The sequence below is a fragment of the Natrix helvetica genome (genome assembly GCF_964273705.1).
Source record: "Natrix helvetica genome assembly, chromosome: 5".
Lineage (NCBI taxonomy): Eukaryota > Metazoa > Chordata > Lepidosauria > Squamata > Natricidae > Natrix > Natrix helvetica.
In genome coordinates this window covers 34941739-34959574 of record NC_138551.1, presented here as the reverse complement: position 1 = coordinate 34959574, position 17836 = coordinate 34941739, and the positions used below count along the sequence as shown (strand labels likewise).

The 17836-nt window shown below is 38.6% G+C and overlaps 1 protein-coding gene across 1 annotated transcript in view; it reads right to left on the bottom strand.

The window, feature by feature from the left end:
• Positions 1 to 17836, bottom strand: part of SPHKAP (SPHK1 interactor, AKAP domain containing) — a 68035-nt gene that overhangs the window by 2120 nt on the left and 48079 nt on the right. Inside the window, exons 5-11 of the mRNA XM_081955898.1 lie at positions 17368 to 17502; positions 14616 to 14865; positions 9870 to 13584; positions 6612 to 6785; positions 5130 to 5216; positions 2259 to 2311; positions 1982 to 2166 (exon numbers count right to left, since the gene is read on the bottom strand). Coding sequence (XP_081812024.1) covers positions 1982 to 2166; positions 2259 to 2311; positions 5130 to 5216; positions 6612 to 6785; positions 9870 to 13584; positions 14616 to 14865; positions 17368 to 17502 — 4599 coding nt within the window. The remainder of the gene's footprint in view (positions 1 to 1981; positions 2167 to 2258; positions 2312 to 5129; positions 5217 to 6611; positions 6786 to 9869; positions 13585 to 14615; positions 14866 to 17367; positions 17503 to 17836) is intronic.

Genomic DNA, 17836 nt, shown 5'->3' with positions numbered 1-17836 from the left:
GCAGACTGATAGCCAGATCCACTGTTCTGATTCACATTTTGCTACTGATCACTCAGCTAATGATTAATGACAAATCAAATAATCCACATACATTTACTAAAGCATTAAGAGACACATGATAGAAATGAGGACACTATTTAAAAGCAGTTGTAAAAATAAAAGATGTATTATTTTTCCTATAGCTGACTGATGAAACTGGGTTGCAGGTTTCTAAAACAGTTCAAATGGCTTTTCAGTGGAAATTAAAACATCCAATACTGGCTCTATTTAAATCATAGAGCAGCACAAAAGCCTAGAGAAGTATGTTTAATTCTAATATGCATCAATTAAGCATTTCCCTTCTGACATTTTATTTTCACTTCAGACAGTGGGTCAAAATCTACTAGCCACATTGCACCATACTTTGCTACACTACACAATATACTACTTTTCTTTGAGGTTAGAAATATTTTTTTTAATCTTCTTGCATTTTGCAATCATTATCCAATTGCTCTTCTTTTTCTCTTTGCTTTTCTGGACTATTTGCTACTAGGGTATGGTATTCTAACCTTAAACACACATTTTAAATATGTTAAACTAGCAAGTAGATTTCCATAAACTAGCTTGCAGACTTAATGCATTTAATCTTTCTCATATAGATTTTAGTAATTGATTCAACTATTTACAAAGCTATCAGCTGTTTCTATGACAGAATTTGGGCAGCAGTTACTGAATCTGCATTTAAATAATATTTTAAGTTTCTCAAATACTTCCCCTTAAATACCTAACAGTAAGTCAGCTGTATTGAAGGGCCACTCGATTATTAAAGATTCAGCAGATTCCTAACATTTTTGCAGCTATATTATTATAGCAATGATATACTTCCCACTATTTATGCAACCTATTTACACTATGAGCTTTGGACCACAGCTTCTACAATGCCTTCCAAAGATAATGCTGCTAAATCTGAAGTGAGTTGTTCCAAGCTACCAAAGGGCATTAGGTAAGAGGGAGCAGAATATATGTAAAACTTAAAACACCTACTATCACTTTACATTTACCTGCTTGACTCGCTACTGTAAATCTAGGCCTGATTTACAGGCATGAGAATTGTGAATGAACAGATTTTTATTGTGGTTGTGGAAATAACGTTTAAGCAATAGTGAGTAGCATGTAAATTGTAATACTGCCAATTTCTGGACTGCTGTCTTGTGTGGGCATGAATCAGACACATTTCATAATATGAGTCAATGAAGGGTAATGAACAGGCTTAGATACAAGGTGTTTGGCTTTAAATCTCCAATTATCCGCAGAACACATGGTACAGAATTAGTATGTCATAATCTCTTGACCTTAGAGTGGTGTGAAGACAAAAAGATTTTGCATATTACTTGGAGCAGCTTAGAGAAATGATGGGATAAAGATGCAACAAATTTACAGGATCTCAATGGCAAAAGGCATTCTTTTTGCAATGCAAAACTGTAAGAAAACAAGAGTCCTTAAAATGTTATTGCAATTTTGTGTCTGAAAAAGTGACATTCGTCTCTAAATACTATAAATCATATCTTACAGTATTTGACTTCACTTCAAAGTGCTAGTTCTCATTCTGATTACCCATCATGACTTAGCTCCTGGGTATTTATAGAGCTATTACTCCTGTCAAGATCTTGTTTTTCCCATATATTCTTCTGGAAAGCTGCCATCTGATATGAAGCCTCTGGAGTAGGAACCAAACAATATACCTCTTTGTAACTGCCCCCATGATGAACATGCTGAATTTCTCAAACACAGATTGCTCTTAGTTCCCCTTGCCTTTCCCAGATTATTAAAGACGAAGCTGTTCCATTGAATGGTACACAGGATATCCTTTTGGGTATATTATTATCTGGAAAGTGGGTTTGGTATTATATATATTTTCTTGCTTGTACACTGTTGCCTATCATAGAAAGTGGTGATGGTATATTAAACAGTCGAATCTATCCACCCATTCACAAATACGTACCTTTTCAATTCTATGTTCCTGAGATTTTTTAAAATAGATCATGGGTATGCCAAGCTCCGATGCAGCAATCCACTGAAGTGTAGCACGCAATTCTGCATCAGGATATTCTGGTTCCAGATCCACATTTATCACCAAGAGATCTTTCTGCTCATTAGTAGTTTCAATAGTCAATCGAGACGTGCATGCTAAAAAGTGAAAGTATGTTTTTTTTAAAAAAAATTCATGAGACAGATGCTTAAGAAGAAAATTCCCCCTCGTGTTATAATGTATGACTTACCTTCCACCTTTTCTGGTAGTTTCTCACAGAAAACTCCTCCTTCTGTTAAATCACTTAAGAAACAAAACAAAAAAAAACACCCAATGTTTACAAAGAACTTGGGCTCTTACTACATATCCATTCTTTCATGAATCTATGATTACTTCAGGTAGATCAAGAAAAGTAATGGTTTTATTATGAACTATGCAAACAAACCTATTGGTAGAGCAATGATAGGAATGAGAGATGCTTTTTTTTGTGTTTTGCAACAGACTTCATAATTCCTTGTCAAAGGAGGCACATCTAGACTCTCTTCAATTACTTTTTTCTACCAAGCAGAGGCTTTCTGATTCAGATTAATCTTAGGTAGGAATTTTAAATATTTTTTTAAAAATGCTCAGCAATTCTAGAGCAAAAGTCAACATGGAGTCAGCACAGGGGGTGGGGTAGCAGATGGTCAAGGCAGAAGCTTGCATGCTTACCCAGTTTTTGAACCTCAGTCATTAATTCTATTCCATGCCTTTATATAAGAAATGTGTATTATGGATTTGAACACTGATTGTTAGGCACACTGGATTTTTAAGATCATTAATTTCTGCAATTCTACTCAAAAATGTTCATTGCATTAAACTTTTATCAACTGAATTCAATATTCAATATTGTATTTATTAAAAAAATAAACATAAATGTCCCACGTTTGCATTCAGAAAGAAGCATAGCGGTGTTTTTGATTTGTCTTCTTTCATTTGCATGTTTGGGTTTTGATTCCGTTGAATGAAATTGGACTTGAACATGTCTGTCCTTTGGAATTGCACACTAAATATATACATAGGATATGGTTATTGAAATGTAAAGAGGTTCCACAATTGAGGTACTGGAAAACTTTTGTATAAAACAACAGTATATTTTTATTTTTGTGAGGTTAATGATTATTGGAAGACCAGGAAAAGGGTAATTAGGCAAAATAATTTAATAATCATTGTGGTAGCCATCCATTGATAAATGGCTCAATTTTCCAGGTATAGATTATGTAAGGATATTTCACATACCTGTTAGGAGCTTTAATTCTTTTAGACCAATGTAGTAGAAATAAACCCAAACAAGAAAATATGTTTAAAATGTGTGCACCATGTTAATTATATTTTCATTTTGAAATTTACAGCTTCTCTTCATCTTAATTGAATCTGTTCTGAACAAAGCCTAATTTGTTGCTAAGAGATACCCTCAATGAGATGAATTCAATGCATCACATTAATATTCATAGAGGTTGAAATGCAGAGGAGGGCTAGTAGCTGCCCTCAGAATGGACAAACTTGCAAAAGCAGTATAAAGAATTAGTACTTCCCAATATTTGGAGATCATACTTTTGTTACTACAATTAACAATGTGGCAGTTGCTTTTATTTTCAACCACATCATAGTCCAGTTTATATTCAATTTGCGGTCAAGAACATCTCCAGTATAAGTTTCACTTTGTCAAATCAGACATCCACCACCCTATTCCAATGCATCTGATTTTTCTAAATGAGGAACTTGCAATTCTCTCTGCTAAATTTCATTTTGCTATTTTCAGCATTTTTTTAGTTTGTTAAAATTAATTTCTCCCAAGTTTAAGCTCAGCTATTCACTCAATTTTGTGTCTTCTACATATCAGATAAGCTTACTTCCATTTTTTCATCCACAAAATAACACACAGAGCATTTATGAATCCCAGTGATTACAAGCAGAGGTGGGCTGCTGCCAGTTTGGACCGGTTCAGGCGAACCAGCAGTTCCGACCAGCGGCTGGGCCTGCCCACCCAACCCAACACTATCCCATCTTATATAATTGTTGTATGTTTGGTGCCATGCACATGCTTGCGCACTCAGCTATTCGCGTTCTACAGTTTGGAAAACAACAGGTAGTCAGTTACCTGACTCATTCAGCACAGGTGATTGCTGGTTCAGCTACTGTAGCAAGCAGTCAGAGTCAGGTAAAGGGATGTGATTAGTGGAATATGCATGACTCTTCAAGAAGAAGTCTTTTGCAGGGTTAATTAATAATGAGCAAAACCTGGAACTCTGGATGTATCAGAGCATGCTTCAAAACTGCTTGTTTTGTTTGAAAGAACTCTCCATTATCAGACCTGCATTCCTCTGGTTCCTTTTCCCTGATTTCTTCTGACTTCTTGCCTTGCAAATGGATCTTCAATTTATAGCCCCTGGATTGGATATCATAAATGCCTCTGGCTCTAGGACTACTATGGACATACTCATTCTGAAATGAAACTTCAGGTACAGTAAGAGTTACAGATGTGATATTCTTTCTCTGCATATCTCTTGCTATTTAATTTGCGATCTCTCATATTGTTTGCTAACTGATTTAAGTTTGAACTAATAAAATGAGTGGAAATGTGTTAATGCTTCCTGCTTGTTTGCTACCTGCCTAGTGCAGACCTTGGGCTGTAAAAGTATCACTCTTCAAAATAAACAAAAATGTGTTGCTAGGTCAAAGCATTTACATGAATTACCGTAGACAGCGCCAACAGAAACAAAAGTAGCTATGTACCCTTAAATACTATGATAAGGCTTGGGCGGGAAAATATATGTGGATTGTAGACATGAATTTGTATATGCAAACCTATTTAATATAAAGGCAGAAAGTTAATTTGTACGTTGTAATGCATTGTAATATTTGTGTGAAAGCTGGACATTTTTATTAAACAGTAATTATCAAAGTTGTAATAAGCAACTGTAGGGTTATGTTGCTACTTGCAAGAAACAGCAACTGGAAAGCATCAAGATAAACTCTGAAGCTTTGGGAAAGTTTGCCACATTATACACACTGTGAATTTTTGGATTAGAATGAAATGGTATTTCTGTAGGATGACGCCCATCCTGGAACAGTTACTTACTTAAATGCATGAGAAGATGGTATGTTTTCCTGATAAGTTTCCAGATCCATAATGCCAAGACTGCTAGAAGTACTGCTGTTGCCATTGCTGACAATGCAAAAATGTTAATATTAATGCTAGTCTGCCCCAATACGTACTTGAACACAATGTTAACCCAAAGTGACAGGCAGAACTGCTACTCTTCTATTTGTCAGAATGAGGGCATGTAGTTCTTCTTTGCTCAGCAAACCATTATTAACAGAGCGCAAAACAAGGGAAGAAAGTAAAGTAAACTCTTATACAGTAGGTATATATCTAGTGATATTAAGTGCTACTAAAGAAAGAACTAAATCTGAAGTATGCGTTTTGAAATGAAATGTGTTTTCAGCCCAGAAAAGCAAATTATCCTTTTAATAAGGTGATTTATGTCTGCATATGAACCAATGATATTAGCAGCAAATGTGTGAGATGTATCATTTAAAAGATATTGCTTTGAAGTGCTGACAGGCGATAGGAACACTTGATGATATTGGATCAATGATGATTGCTTTATATATGTTCTAATTATCAGCTGATGTTGCAATGATGAAGTATTTAGCAAGTTTACATTCGTATCTACTTTTAAGTCTAATTGCATTGTAATCTCTTTTAATATCTTTCCAAAAACTCAGAAACTTCTTATAAAATAAGAAGCATCACCATTTGGCAGCGTGACATCTTATATCATCAATCTGTAGCTCCAAATACTTGATTGTTTTGGCAGCACTGAGCCACATAATGTGAAAACTGAAAACAATAGCAGCCCCTTAATACAAATTATCAATCGTGTTGGACAAATGATTCAAGAGTGCAATGGCAAATTATTATTATGAAGAGAAAAGTTAAAACAGTTGTGAATTTATCTACTTTGCTTGGTATCTGTGTCAGCACAGGGTTAGATGTAAGCATTTAGGAAATGTGAATGAGCCATAGAATGAAATATCTGTAAAAGGAATAGATTGTTCAAGTTATTTTTTCCCTTATAGACTGGCCATTCAGGCCTAATAAAGCTATATAGATCTACACATATCCTGAAACTTTGTTCTTGATACCCACAGTCATGTAATAAGACTGAAGTGCTTGACAACAAAAAGGTGCCTTAAATAGTCATTTGTCCTCCAGACTTTTCTACTCAGATTTCTACGAGGTGAATGAGAACTTGGTACAAAAAAGCAATGTGCAAGTCACCCAAATAATATATGTGTCAACAATATGGAATGAAAAAAAAAAGAGCTTGATTGACCAATTAGCTTGTTCCTTAGTGTTTTTCTTATGGGAATGGCAAACAATTGCTTTGGGTGGAATTACAATCTATTTTATTTATTTATTTGCATTATTTCCAAAGCTATAATGAGGTTTCCTGGAACTCAGTACAAAACCTAAACGTCTTTTTGCAGAATTCATTTTGAGAAAACCACAAGCCAAACATTAACGCAGTTTATAGCTTGAAGAGCACAAGGTTACCTCATAGATCTCTCACTGAGTTGCAAATAGCTGCTTGTATCATCAGGATTGTTTGCCAGCTGGCACCAGCTGCTACATGTACTTTCTTCACTGCTGCTAAGAGGGACTGGAAACTCTTCCACTGCTGTATTGTCCACAGAGGCTTCAGATTCAGGGCAACTACACACTGCCAAACTGATGGATAAAAGAAAAGATGTTCCTGATGAAACAAGAATTATTTCTTACAACTGAAATAATTCCAACTGTCAACACCCTTGTAGCAGTCATGGAATCATCAGACCCTAATGCAATTTATACTGCCTTTTTAAAAGATGCATCTGTTACCATATATTTTATGACAAAAACAAATGGTATTCTCTCTTGTAAGGATTGAAGACTGCAGTTGGTACCACCATATCTCCTATAATTCCATTCCATTCTGCTTCCTGACAAATCAATTGCCTTTTCCATCTGTTGTGGAGCAAAATTAAAGTACAGTTTGCTTCAAGGACAGGGAAATGGGAGAAAAAACAGCAGATTAGGAAAAGAATATAATTAAGAGTTTTAAGCAATGTGATCTTTCTTGCTAGGTCAATTACCTGTCCACGACTGTAATAAATTCATCTCTTTATCCACTTTCTGATATGAAGTGAGCGGTGATCAGACAATGGGACTATTCAGTGACAATGCCCATTTCCGAAAATTCTCTTTAATTTTAAGTACCACGCTAGTCCTCATTTGTTAAGGCATTTCATCTCTTTTAGGTTAAATCTGTATTTCATAGGTCCTATTTATGATTTTTGGATTAATTAGTAACTCCTGACAGTTTTGCTTGCTGTTCTTGGTTTTACTGTTGTTCATAAAATATAAAAGAAAGTTATATAAAAATATTTTACTTAATTTAAAAACATTTCCTTAAAGGAATAATCTCAGCAATAGGCCTGGCAATTCTCACAATCTTTCCCTCTTCCATGAAAACATACAAATATTTCAGCTAAGGGCCCTATTGTGTAAGTTGGTAAGACCAATGACAATAATTGGGAAAGACTGAGTTTTTTGTGGGATGATGTATTTCTTCATGATTGAAGCAACTTGAACCTTCAATTCTAGCTCAGTTATCTGTATATTTGGGAAGCTTCAATATGCAGTATTTAAAAAAAAAATCCCACATAAAAGTAAAATGAAGTCATCCTCAAAGTACTTTTCTCATCACATGGTTTTCAAAAAGTTCTATACTGCAATCTAATTTAAATGGGAAAAATCATTTTGTTGCTGCCATTGCTAAATGGCTATGAATCAGAAATCCTTTATAATGTACAACAAATGCTCCAATCTATAAGTAGATCCTAAATTGCATCTGCATACCTCTGCTATTCAAACAGATTCCACATAAATCCCATGTAGCAAAGATGATGTTTCTGCAGCAGAATTGCTGCTAGAAAAAGCAGTGCTCTATAATCTGCTTTTGATTTCTCTGACCTTCTAACTCACCAATACTTTCCCCCCACCAACGCCCTCCTTTCTACCCGATTCCTCAAGATTTTCCTTTTGCTCTTTATGCAAGAAGACAGGCACTGGCAGCAGTGAAACAAGAGGGAAAAGACATAGGAAAATGACACAGCCAGGAAAGACACGAGGAGTGACATTGTGCACTTGCTGCTGTGTCTGGAACAGGAGGGGAAAGGAGAAAAAGAATACCAACGAGACAAATCACTGTGCCTTTCATCTTTGTGGCACCAGTATTAGATTGAAAAAAGTAAAAATGCTCTATTATTAATAAGTAGTCCTTGACTTACGATCACAATTGAACCCAAAATTTCCATTGCTAGGCGAGGTTAAGTGAGATGCACCCTATTGCACCATCTATTCTGCCAGTCTTAAGCAAATCACTGCAGTTATGTGATTCATGCGGACCTTAAGTGAATTTGGCTTGCCCCATTGACCTGGCTTGTTGGAAGCTGGCTGAGAAGGTTACAAATGGTAACCTTCAGGTTGTAAATGGTAATGATAATCATATGACTCCAGGACAGTGCAACTGTCAGAAATACATGCCAGTTGCCAAGTGCCCAAATTTTGATCACATGGCCACAGTGCAATGGTTGTAACAGTCATAACTATTTTTTTTCAGTGTCATTGTAAGTTCAAACTATCACTAAACGAATGAGGACTACCTGTACTGAGATTTGAGAGTGCAGCAGCATGTGCTCTGGTATCCATGCTCAACAGTTGACAAGCTAGCTCAGGGTTGTCAAACTCACAGCATCATGGCATCGTCACGTGAAATATCATGACAACCCCCCCCCTTCGTTAAACCAGGCATGACCAGTGTGTGACTTATCCGGTCCGTGGGCTGTGAGTTTGACATTCCTCAGCTAGCTAATAATCAGGTAGCCACCAAGAAACCAAAGTGTTTCATTTTTAAATTCTTCATCCTGTTTCTTGGCTTTTCTCCTCTATTTTCATCCTTTATTTTGAACTGGCTTCCTTCTCTTTGCCTGATTTCTAAGCTATTCAAGTTATTAATTATGCTCTTTCTTCTGTCCCTTCATATATCCCTTTTCTTGTTCTTCATACTTCATCCTAGGGTTAATTTTTTAGATTTTTAAAATCATGCTTTCTCTTTCCAAACTCATGATTGCTGGTTTGGTCGATGATGAACTAGGCTGCCTACAATTCCCCAACATATCTGCATGCAATATTCTCTGTTGCCATTGTGATAATTATACAATTGACAGTGAGTTGCTTTGCCCTTTTTAAAAATTCCTTTGTTATGGCTAAGAAGGAATGTATGAGGATGATGTGTGTGTATCTGTAGGTAAGAGTTGTGAGTGTATGAAAGAGCAAATCATGAGTAGTTATTTCAAATCTATTTAAATATTGAATTATGTACTGTAAATATACTCCATTTTCAATTGCTTGTTTTTTTTTAACCCAATCAACAGAGATGGGTTGCTCCCGATTTGGCTTGGATCGGGCGAACCAGTAGTAGTGGCGACAGGAGGCTCCGCCCACCTGCCCAGATGCTTCTCAGCATGCATAGGAGTATTGCGTGCACACACAAGCATGCCCGAAACGGTAGTAAAAAAATTGGCAAACCACCATTGCCACTCACTCACTATTCTACCTGCTATCTTGGAGCATGGCCCAAACACACTCTAGGCTTAATCAAGGTTGAAAAAAATGGCAATGCTGTTTCTTTACCTCTTGCTTTCCTGCTAGTGCACTACCAGTTTCTCTGCCTTAGAGCCTTACATTCTTCTTTTGGGGAATGAAACTTACCCATGGCTTTTTGAGGAAATTAGCTGTTGTCCTGAATCAGCATCTATGGGTTTCCCTTTGAGTAGATCTTCTCTTGCTTGGCCAGAGGTGATATTAATTCCATTTAAAGGCTCAGAGGCATTAATAAGGTCTTGTCTTTGATCTGTTTCGATCTGGATTAAAGGCACTTCCCTGAGGCAAGAAGAAGAGCTTATGTTTTTTATAGAAAACAATCCAGGGAATGAGGCCTGCTGTTCTTTCTCATCTAAATATCTTCTGTCTCCAAATGGTTTAGAGTAGTTTTGCATCCCTGATGGGATATGGCTGCTTTCTGTGACATGATCTTTCTTTATGGAATCTTGGTGGACGGCAATTAAAGTTTTCCCACTTTCAACAATATTTGCAGCAAGTCTGTGTGCATATTGCTGAACATGTGGTGGATGCTGTTCAGGCTGTGCAACCTCCCCGCTATCTGGAATTATTTTGTTCTTGCACATCAGAGCTTTAATGGAGTTTGCCCAGGTCTCATGAATGAGCATGTCAGTTACCTGATCAGTCCTACATCTTTGGTAAAGGTAAGAATCTGATTTACAGAGTCCTGAAGAAGATGCTGTGTTGACTGGATAGACATTTAAGGAATCCCGGTGGCCACTACGAGAAAAGCCATCTAATGAATTTGCCTTAATGGGCATATTTACTGTTAGCCTAGATGCTGAAGATCTGTTGTCAGGGACTGAAGATTGTCTGAAACAAAAAGATGATCGTTGAGAGGGAAGTAATAAGCTGCTGCTCCATTCCTTTGCATTCTTAGCAGAATATACTTTTTCTTTATGTTCTTTTTCAATTTCCTTTAACATGTACTTATAAAACTCTTCAGTTATGCTTTCGGTGCTTGACTGTTTGGATGGGCAACTTGGCTTTACATTGAGGTGGCCATTCTTTTTGGTGACTTGTTGCAGTGCAGATGTTATAATATTATTGGCATTTTTCCCAGCATAGTAGTCCAGTAATAAATCAAACTCTCGGCCTTCAGTTTCCATCTGGTTGACCATAAACCTTGAAAACTCATCTGTAATGCTTTCACAACTAGACTGCTTGGAGACCGAACTAGTCCTGCTTATTGGCTGTCCTAAAGTATTTATGAGAGCCAAAGTATTTACAGACCTTTTAGAATCCAGGTCCTCCTCAGGAATGCTTTCACAACTGGATGCATTGACTCTATTCCATCGGTCACAATGGAGCCTATTTTGAGGATGGCTTGGATTCTGCCATGCATTATCAGCCACAGAAAATTCAGCTAAATTCATAATTTTGGCAGCTGCTTCATTTGCAAAGTTATTGCTCAAATCAAGGGTGTCATCAAGGTTAACTGAGTCATCCACTACCCTATTCATAAGCCATTCTTTTAATTCAGGATGCTCATCGGTTTTTCTTTTGATCTCACTGAGTCTAGGTGGCCGATGTTTTCTCACAGTGGATCCGCTGGTTTGGGTTTCCTTTTTCCTTTTCATAGGTCGACATGGCAGAGCCTGGGGCATCAAATAATCACTTCCTCTTTGCCACGCACAGAACCAAGGCTGCTTGCCATTTGAATTATCAAGGCAAATGGCAGCAATTTCTGTTGCCATGGAAACCACTGTTTCTGCCAATTCTTCTGCAAAATCTGTTATGCAGTATTTATCTGCTGGATGCATCAAATATACCAGAGGTCGGGTAGGCAGAATACCTTGATTACCCAAGAAAGGTACACTAAGCTGTCTGTCATTGTGCCATGCAGCATCATATATGGGTTCTTCATGATTTTCTGTTATTATGGAGACACTGGAAGTTAGAAATTCTTGAAGGCCGTGTGTGCCTTCACTGCCTAAGGTCTGGTTTTCTCTGCCACTAAATGGAGAGAGTTCTGTCTTCATGTGATTGCTATTCAGATTTATGGGCCTGCAGCATTCTTTTGTAATTCTTTTCAAATATCTTTTCTTGGAAGATGTTTTTCTGGAGGGTGAACTCTGAGCATTGACTGTAGATAGAGATTCCAAGGCATTTGGCACAATTTCCTCTTTGACAGTGTTCACCACATTTGTCATTAAGAGACCATCCTTGTCATGGAAATTACTGGTGAGCTTATTATTGGAGCAGCTTGAGGACTGATGCAATGCATCATTTTTTGTCTCTTTTGGTTGGCAGTCCATTACCTGGTTGCTAAACCTATCTGGGATGAAGGAATTTGAGAATTCATTAAGTTGTGTAATGTCATTCATTTTCTTGCAAGTGAAGTAAAATACATTAAAGAGAAGCTGATTTGCAGTTGCAGTAAAAACATCTTGTGTGCTTTCTAAACCTGCATCTATGTTCTTTTCTGAGCGTTGTTTCTTTCTAACTTCCTCCACAGAATGCCTGAGAATAATATTGGATAAATTCTGAGCAAGTTCATCAACAATGACTTCATCCAGGAGGGCGGTAGAGGGCTTTGTCGCAGCCTGAATTATTTTTCCATTTACAGTCTCCATAAATTCTCCCATAGTTCTGTATGCATGAGGTCTCGTTAATACTAAAGATGCCTCTTTGAACAAGACTTGTGCAATGCTATTGTTCAGATTCTCCATTGTGCTTCCTGTGGCTATGCTACAATGGAGTGTAAAAGCTGCTGATGTCTCAGCTGCAGATAAGAGTCCACTTGAAGTTACAGGATACATATCTTTTTTTTCACCAAGTCCATGAACAGCAACTACACTTGCCATCTGAGCCATGTCTGAAAGGTCATGTAGAAATGAGTAACTTACAGAGTTACAATTACTGTTGGTATTTTGGGAAGTTTTTTCCTCCACTTCACAATTACCCACAATCATTGCAGAACTCGGGGATCCCTGTTCTCTGAGCTTTTCTGCAGCATGTGGACTTGATATGGTACCAATGACAGTAGCTGCACAAGCCAAAGCTATCTCCAAAGGACTCTGAGTACTTTTACTGGGACTATTATCTTGGAAAAAATCTGCACCAGAAGAATGTTCAACTTCAGACCAAGGTTGTAAGCTTGGAAAGTTAGATCCAGGCCACTCAGACTTATCAGAACCATCTGGACTCTGAACAATAACGATTTTTGGAAGTGCATTCCATGACCGGCAAGCCATTTCATTCTGTGTTGCATGTGCTGTTGAAGGGTTGCTGACAGAGATGCTGAGAGCAGTTTCTTTGGTAAAAGTTGACTGAGACAATCTAATGAATGCATCTTGCAGGACAGACTCTGCCAAATTTGTAGCAAACTCACCTGTAGGAGCCTGATCATTTTGAATGAGAGGATGAGGTGTTCTTTCAACTCTACAGTTTAACGTGTCCAAATGACTTTTTTGTCCTGCAGCTAGATCATCCAATAAAATCATATCCTCTTTAGTTGTTATGGTCAAACATACATTTTCTGATTTGTTGTTATTACTTTTGCAAAAGTCCTTCTGATCATCAGTGCTGGAGAATGGCTTACATTTCCCAGTTGTATTATACTTTCCAACTTTCCAATTAAGCTGCTTAATGGCTTCATCGACAGTTTCTAAAACATTGTCTTCGGCGTCACTATTATATTCTTCTTCAGATGACTCTGAAGAACTAGTAGAAGCTGTGCTATCATGGCTAATGCAGCTACCTTTCAGGAAAAAGGGCCCTTGGGCCTTTTTGCAGTGCAAGTTTTCACCATCTCCTTCACTGTGCTTTTTGAAGTCAGCTGCAAGATGCAGATTTTCCTCACCTGGAAAAGTAAAACAATACATTAACCTGCAAAAGCAGTATGACTTCTATGCTTCTTTTAAAATACAACAGGGTCTTATTTTCTTTTGCCTCCCCCCCCCCACCCCCCCCCCCCAAAAATGGCTAGGCCTTCTTTTTGAGAGGTGTCCTAATTTTTTCCCCACACACCTTGCTTGGCCAACGGGCTGCTTCTTTTGTGGACTGGCCATGCATGTGCTTTAAAAAGGCCAAATTTTGGGGGGTAGAGCTTAATTTTAATGCATGCGCACAAAATAGTGCTGAGCCTTCTTTTGGGGATGGGTCCTGTTTTAAAAGAAACACAGTAGTGGCATTTCCAAGTCTGATGAAAAGGTGAGAAAATCATGCTGTAGAACTACCAAATATCTCTCTCATAGATGATATTTTGAATGATATTTAATGACATGCAGGTTATTAAAAATCTCCTTCCATGTTACATAAAAATAAGCCAGCAGTCAGGCAATATGCTCAGACTAGCAGTTAATAGATAGCAGTGAAGACCATCTGAAGACAGTCAGATACCATGACATGTCCATACCTATGAAAGTTCAGAATTGTTCTCTGAAGCTAAAGTTGGACTTTAAAAAAACAGGATAGAAAGAGTATTGACACTTTAGAACTTTAGTGTTAGAGAAGAATCTTGAGATGGATAGCCAAGAAAACAGAGAAATGAATCATAGAACAAATCAATCCAGAAGTCTCACTCAAGGCACAAATTACCAGATTCAAATTGCCATACCCTGGGCACTTATGTGAAGACTCTAATTTTGCCTCTCTTCCTTCTAATTTTGAGAAAGGTGATAGCAAGAAGAGAGTGATCAGGAGCAAGGAGAGCACTCAAATACAGCATTCATAGTTGCACCATTCAAGGCTCTAAAAGAGTAAGAGGGATAGATAATCCTGAAGAAAGCCTATCTACGCTAAAAATGGATATCAGCTTGATTGCACATTCAATCATCTGCTCCTACGTAACACAGATGGTTATGAATCTGCACTCAAACCTCTAGATTTTACCCTGTTTATATTCATCATCCTCATCTTCAAAGTGTTCTGATGCTGTGAGAAAATCTTCTTCTATTGAAGATACCGAGCAGTTAGTATCATCTTCTAGCTTCAAGCTGGAGGACTCTATATGCAGCTGCTTTTCCTGTACGAGTTCCAGGCCAATCAGAAACTTGTTTATTTCAAAGATGATGCAGCTTGTGTTCTTCCTTTGGTTTCCTCTTGCACACTGAAGAAGACATATATCTGCCAGCCAAGAACACTAGGGGAGGGAGGAGGAAGAAGGAAACAACACAGAGAGCTTGGGCAAATATGAAATAAAAATAAGGCATATTTTATTCGGTTTTTTTCACATTCCCAAGGCATTTGTTGGGTAAAAATATCACATTCATAAAATTTATAAAATGATGTATATTCTGCTTGAAGAGCTATAATCCTAAACTGAGGAATATGCTTGACTGAACAAAGGCATCACATAAATAGCCAATATGCTCAGGTTATATATGTTTGCATGACTTTGTTAAACTTGATGTCAGATTCTGTTCTTTACTGTACTCCCAGATTCATTTTGTGTTTCAAGGTCAAAAGATATTATGTAATTTGAAAGAGAACAGCTCAAATACATCTGCTCAGAATAGGAGCATGATTCTAAGTATAATTAGCCCTGATACAGTCCCAGAATAATAGCAGACCCATTTAGTTCTCATCCAATTAAATCTGTCTATTTTGATAGTACATACATGGATGCCAAGGGAAGAGCGCCTGTGATTATAAATATTCTGAAAATGCTTATTGTGGATTAGTTTAAACACTTAAAGAAATGCAAACAGTGCATGGTCTGGAGACATTAACAACATGGCTACAAATTGGCTATTTATTTTCTGCAGGTGAGTCGTGATACCCGTTTTTTTGTCCTTATAATTAGGTTGAATTTAATGTTTTATTTCATGAAAAGAAACTTGCACTCACAATGGAATCTTTTCTGGTCATGAAAAGATATTTTATGTGAGAACAAATCTCATTCCATGAAGGTACGCTCCTTCCATTCATAAAATTAAAAAAATTGATACGATCAAAATCTTTTTATTAAAAATTGCCTAGATAAAAATTATTGAAGTATTTAGATTGAAGGGGTGGGTTCCTGAAAGTTCTAATCTCTTCTATAGAAGAGGTTCCACAAATCTACAGTGTCGTTTAGAACCGGTTCCAGCTCCCCACCCCTGCCCGTCCGCACATTATCAAGATGAAGAGCGAGAGGAGGAATTCTGGGAGATAAAGTCCACAAGTCTTAAAGCTGTCAAGTTTGAACACCCCTGGGGTTTTTTTCTAAAGGGTTAGGGGTGCAACTAACTTGACAGCTTTAAGACTTGCACACTTCAATGCCAGAGTTTCTGAGCCAACACTTTGGTTGCTAAGCAAGAGTGTTGTTAAGTGAGTTTCAACACATTTTACAAGTTGGCCACACCCACCCAGTCACATGGCTGGCAAGCCACTCCCACCTCGTCACATGGCTGGCAAGCCACTCCCACCCAGTCATATGGCCGGCAAGCCACTCCCACCTGGTCACATGGCCGGCACACCACTCCCACAAAGCAGGCCACACCTACAGAAGAGATTCTAAAAATTTTTTAAACCCACCACTGATAGATTCATATATATACTGTCTTCTGCTTCAGCAGCAATCATTTAGTACAAATCCCATTGTGTTTAACTATAGTTTAAAAATATGCATAGTGGCTTCATGTAATCCAGTGCCTCCCAATGGATTTTTGAGTATTAGGATCACAATATTGTAGTGCAGGCCTATACAAATTGATTTTCTGTGTTTCATTCAAGGGAATTACATGTAATTTAAATCCCAAGGCAGTGATTTGATTAAACTGAACAGCTATTGACAGTGGCGTAGCGTAGGTTGTCAGCACCCGGGGCAAGGCAAGTAATTTGCGCCCCCTAACCCAAGGGCGGCCCGACTGCAGCTGCCCCTGGGTCGGCATCAGTCAAGTGAGGCTCTCCATGCTGGCCTCCTGCCTTCCTCCCGAAAAGGAGCTCGAAGGGCAGCGGGAAAAGGCTCGACTGAAGGGAAGCAGGTGCCGCGGGGGTGGGAGGCGCACCGGGGGCTTCAGGAAGGCGCCGGCTCCCCGGGGCGCTCCAGGCGGAGCGGGAGGACGCGGTGGCGTTGCAGCGGCGGGCAGACGGAGCGCAGCGCCGCTCTCCTTCGGCTCCCGCGGGGGCAGCGTGGCGGGTCTTGCCGGCTCCGCTGGGAGGTAGGCGGTGCACAGGAGGGGCCTGGGCGGGCCAGGGCCGGGGAGCTTAGTTTGCGGGCCGAGCCGGGCGTGGAAAGAGGTGGCCACAGTCCGGCAAAGGGTGGCGCGGGGCGAGTCAGGGCGCCCCCCCAGACGTTGCGCCCGGTGCGGCCGGCCCCCCCTGCACCCCCCACGCTACGCCACTGGCTATTGATCTTCCATATATGCTAACTTCCCACCCTACACATTTGGTAACACGTATACATACATAAACAAACAAACAAACAAACAAACAAATAAATAAATATCTGTTCAGTACTATGTTTCCTAGGGATAAATGAGACATACTCCCATGTACATGGGTACAGGACTATTGCATCTTTATCTTGTTCATTTGTACACAGACACATGAGCATCCTTTCTACTAACTGGCTAGTGTACATCTCAGTAAGTTTCTGCAATTAATTCTGAAACATCAGGGCATGAATGCATTCTAAAGGTTAATTCATACAAGTTCATACCTGGGGCGCTTCACAATTAGCCTGAAGATTTTCTGAAGTTAATCCACTCAGGAAAATAATTTCATTGTCTTTTGGTGGCTGTACATTCATTGAGGCAATAAACTTTGGAAGATTTGGGGAGATATTGACCAATCTCTGAAACACAAGAATCATGATCTTGAGGCAGACAGTATCATATTTGTTAAGATAGCCTTAACAATAAGTGTGATTGCTGACATCCTCAAAAATGAATTGAGAATGATTTTTTCATAGATAATGCCATATTTTTCGGAATATAAGACGCAGTGGAATATAAGACGCACAAGATTTTGAAGAGGCAAATTAAAAAAAGTTTTTGCACTCTGCAGACCTCCCAAAAATGGCCTGTTTTCCACAAAAACAGGCCTGTTTTTTGCCCCCAAAAGGGCATGCATAGCCTTTAGGAGGCTTATAGAGTGCTCCTGGGGGCTGAAAGGCAGAATTGAGCAAA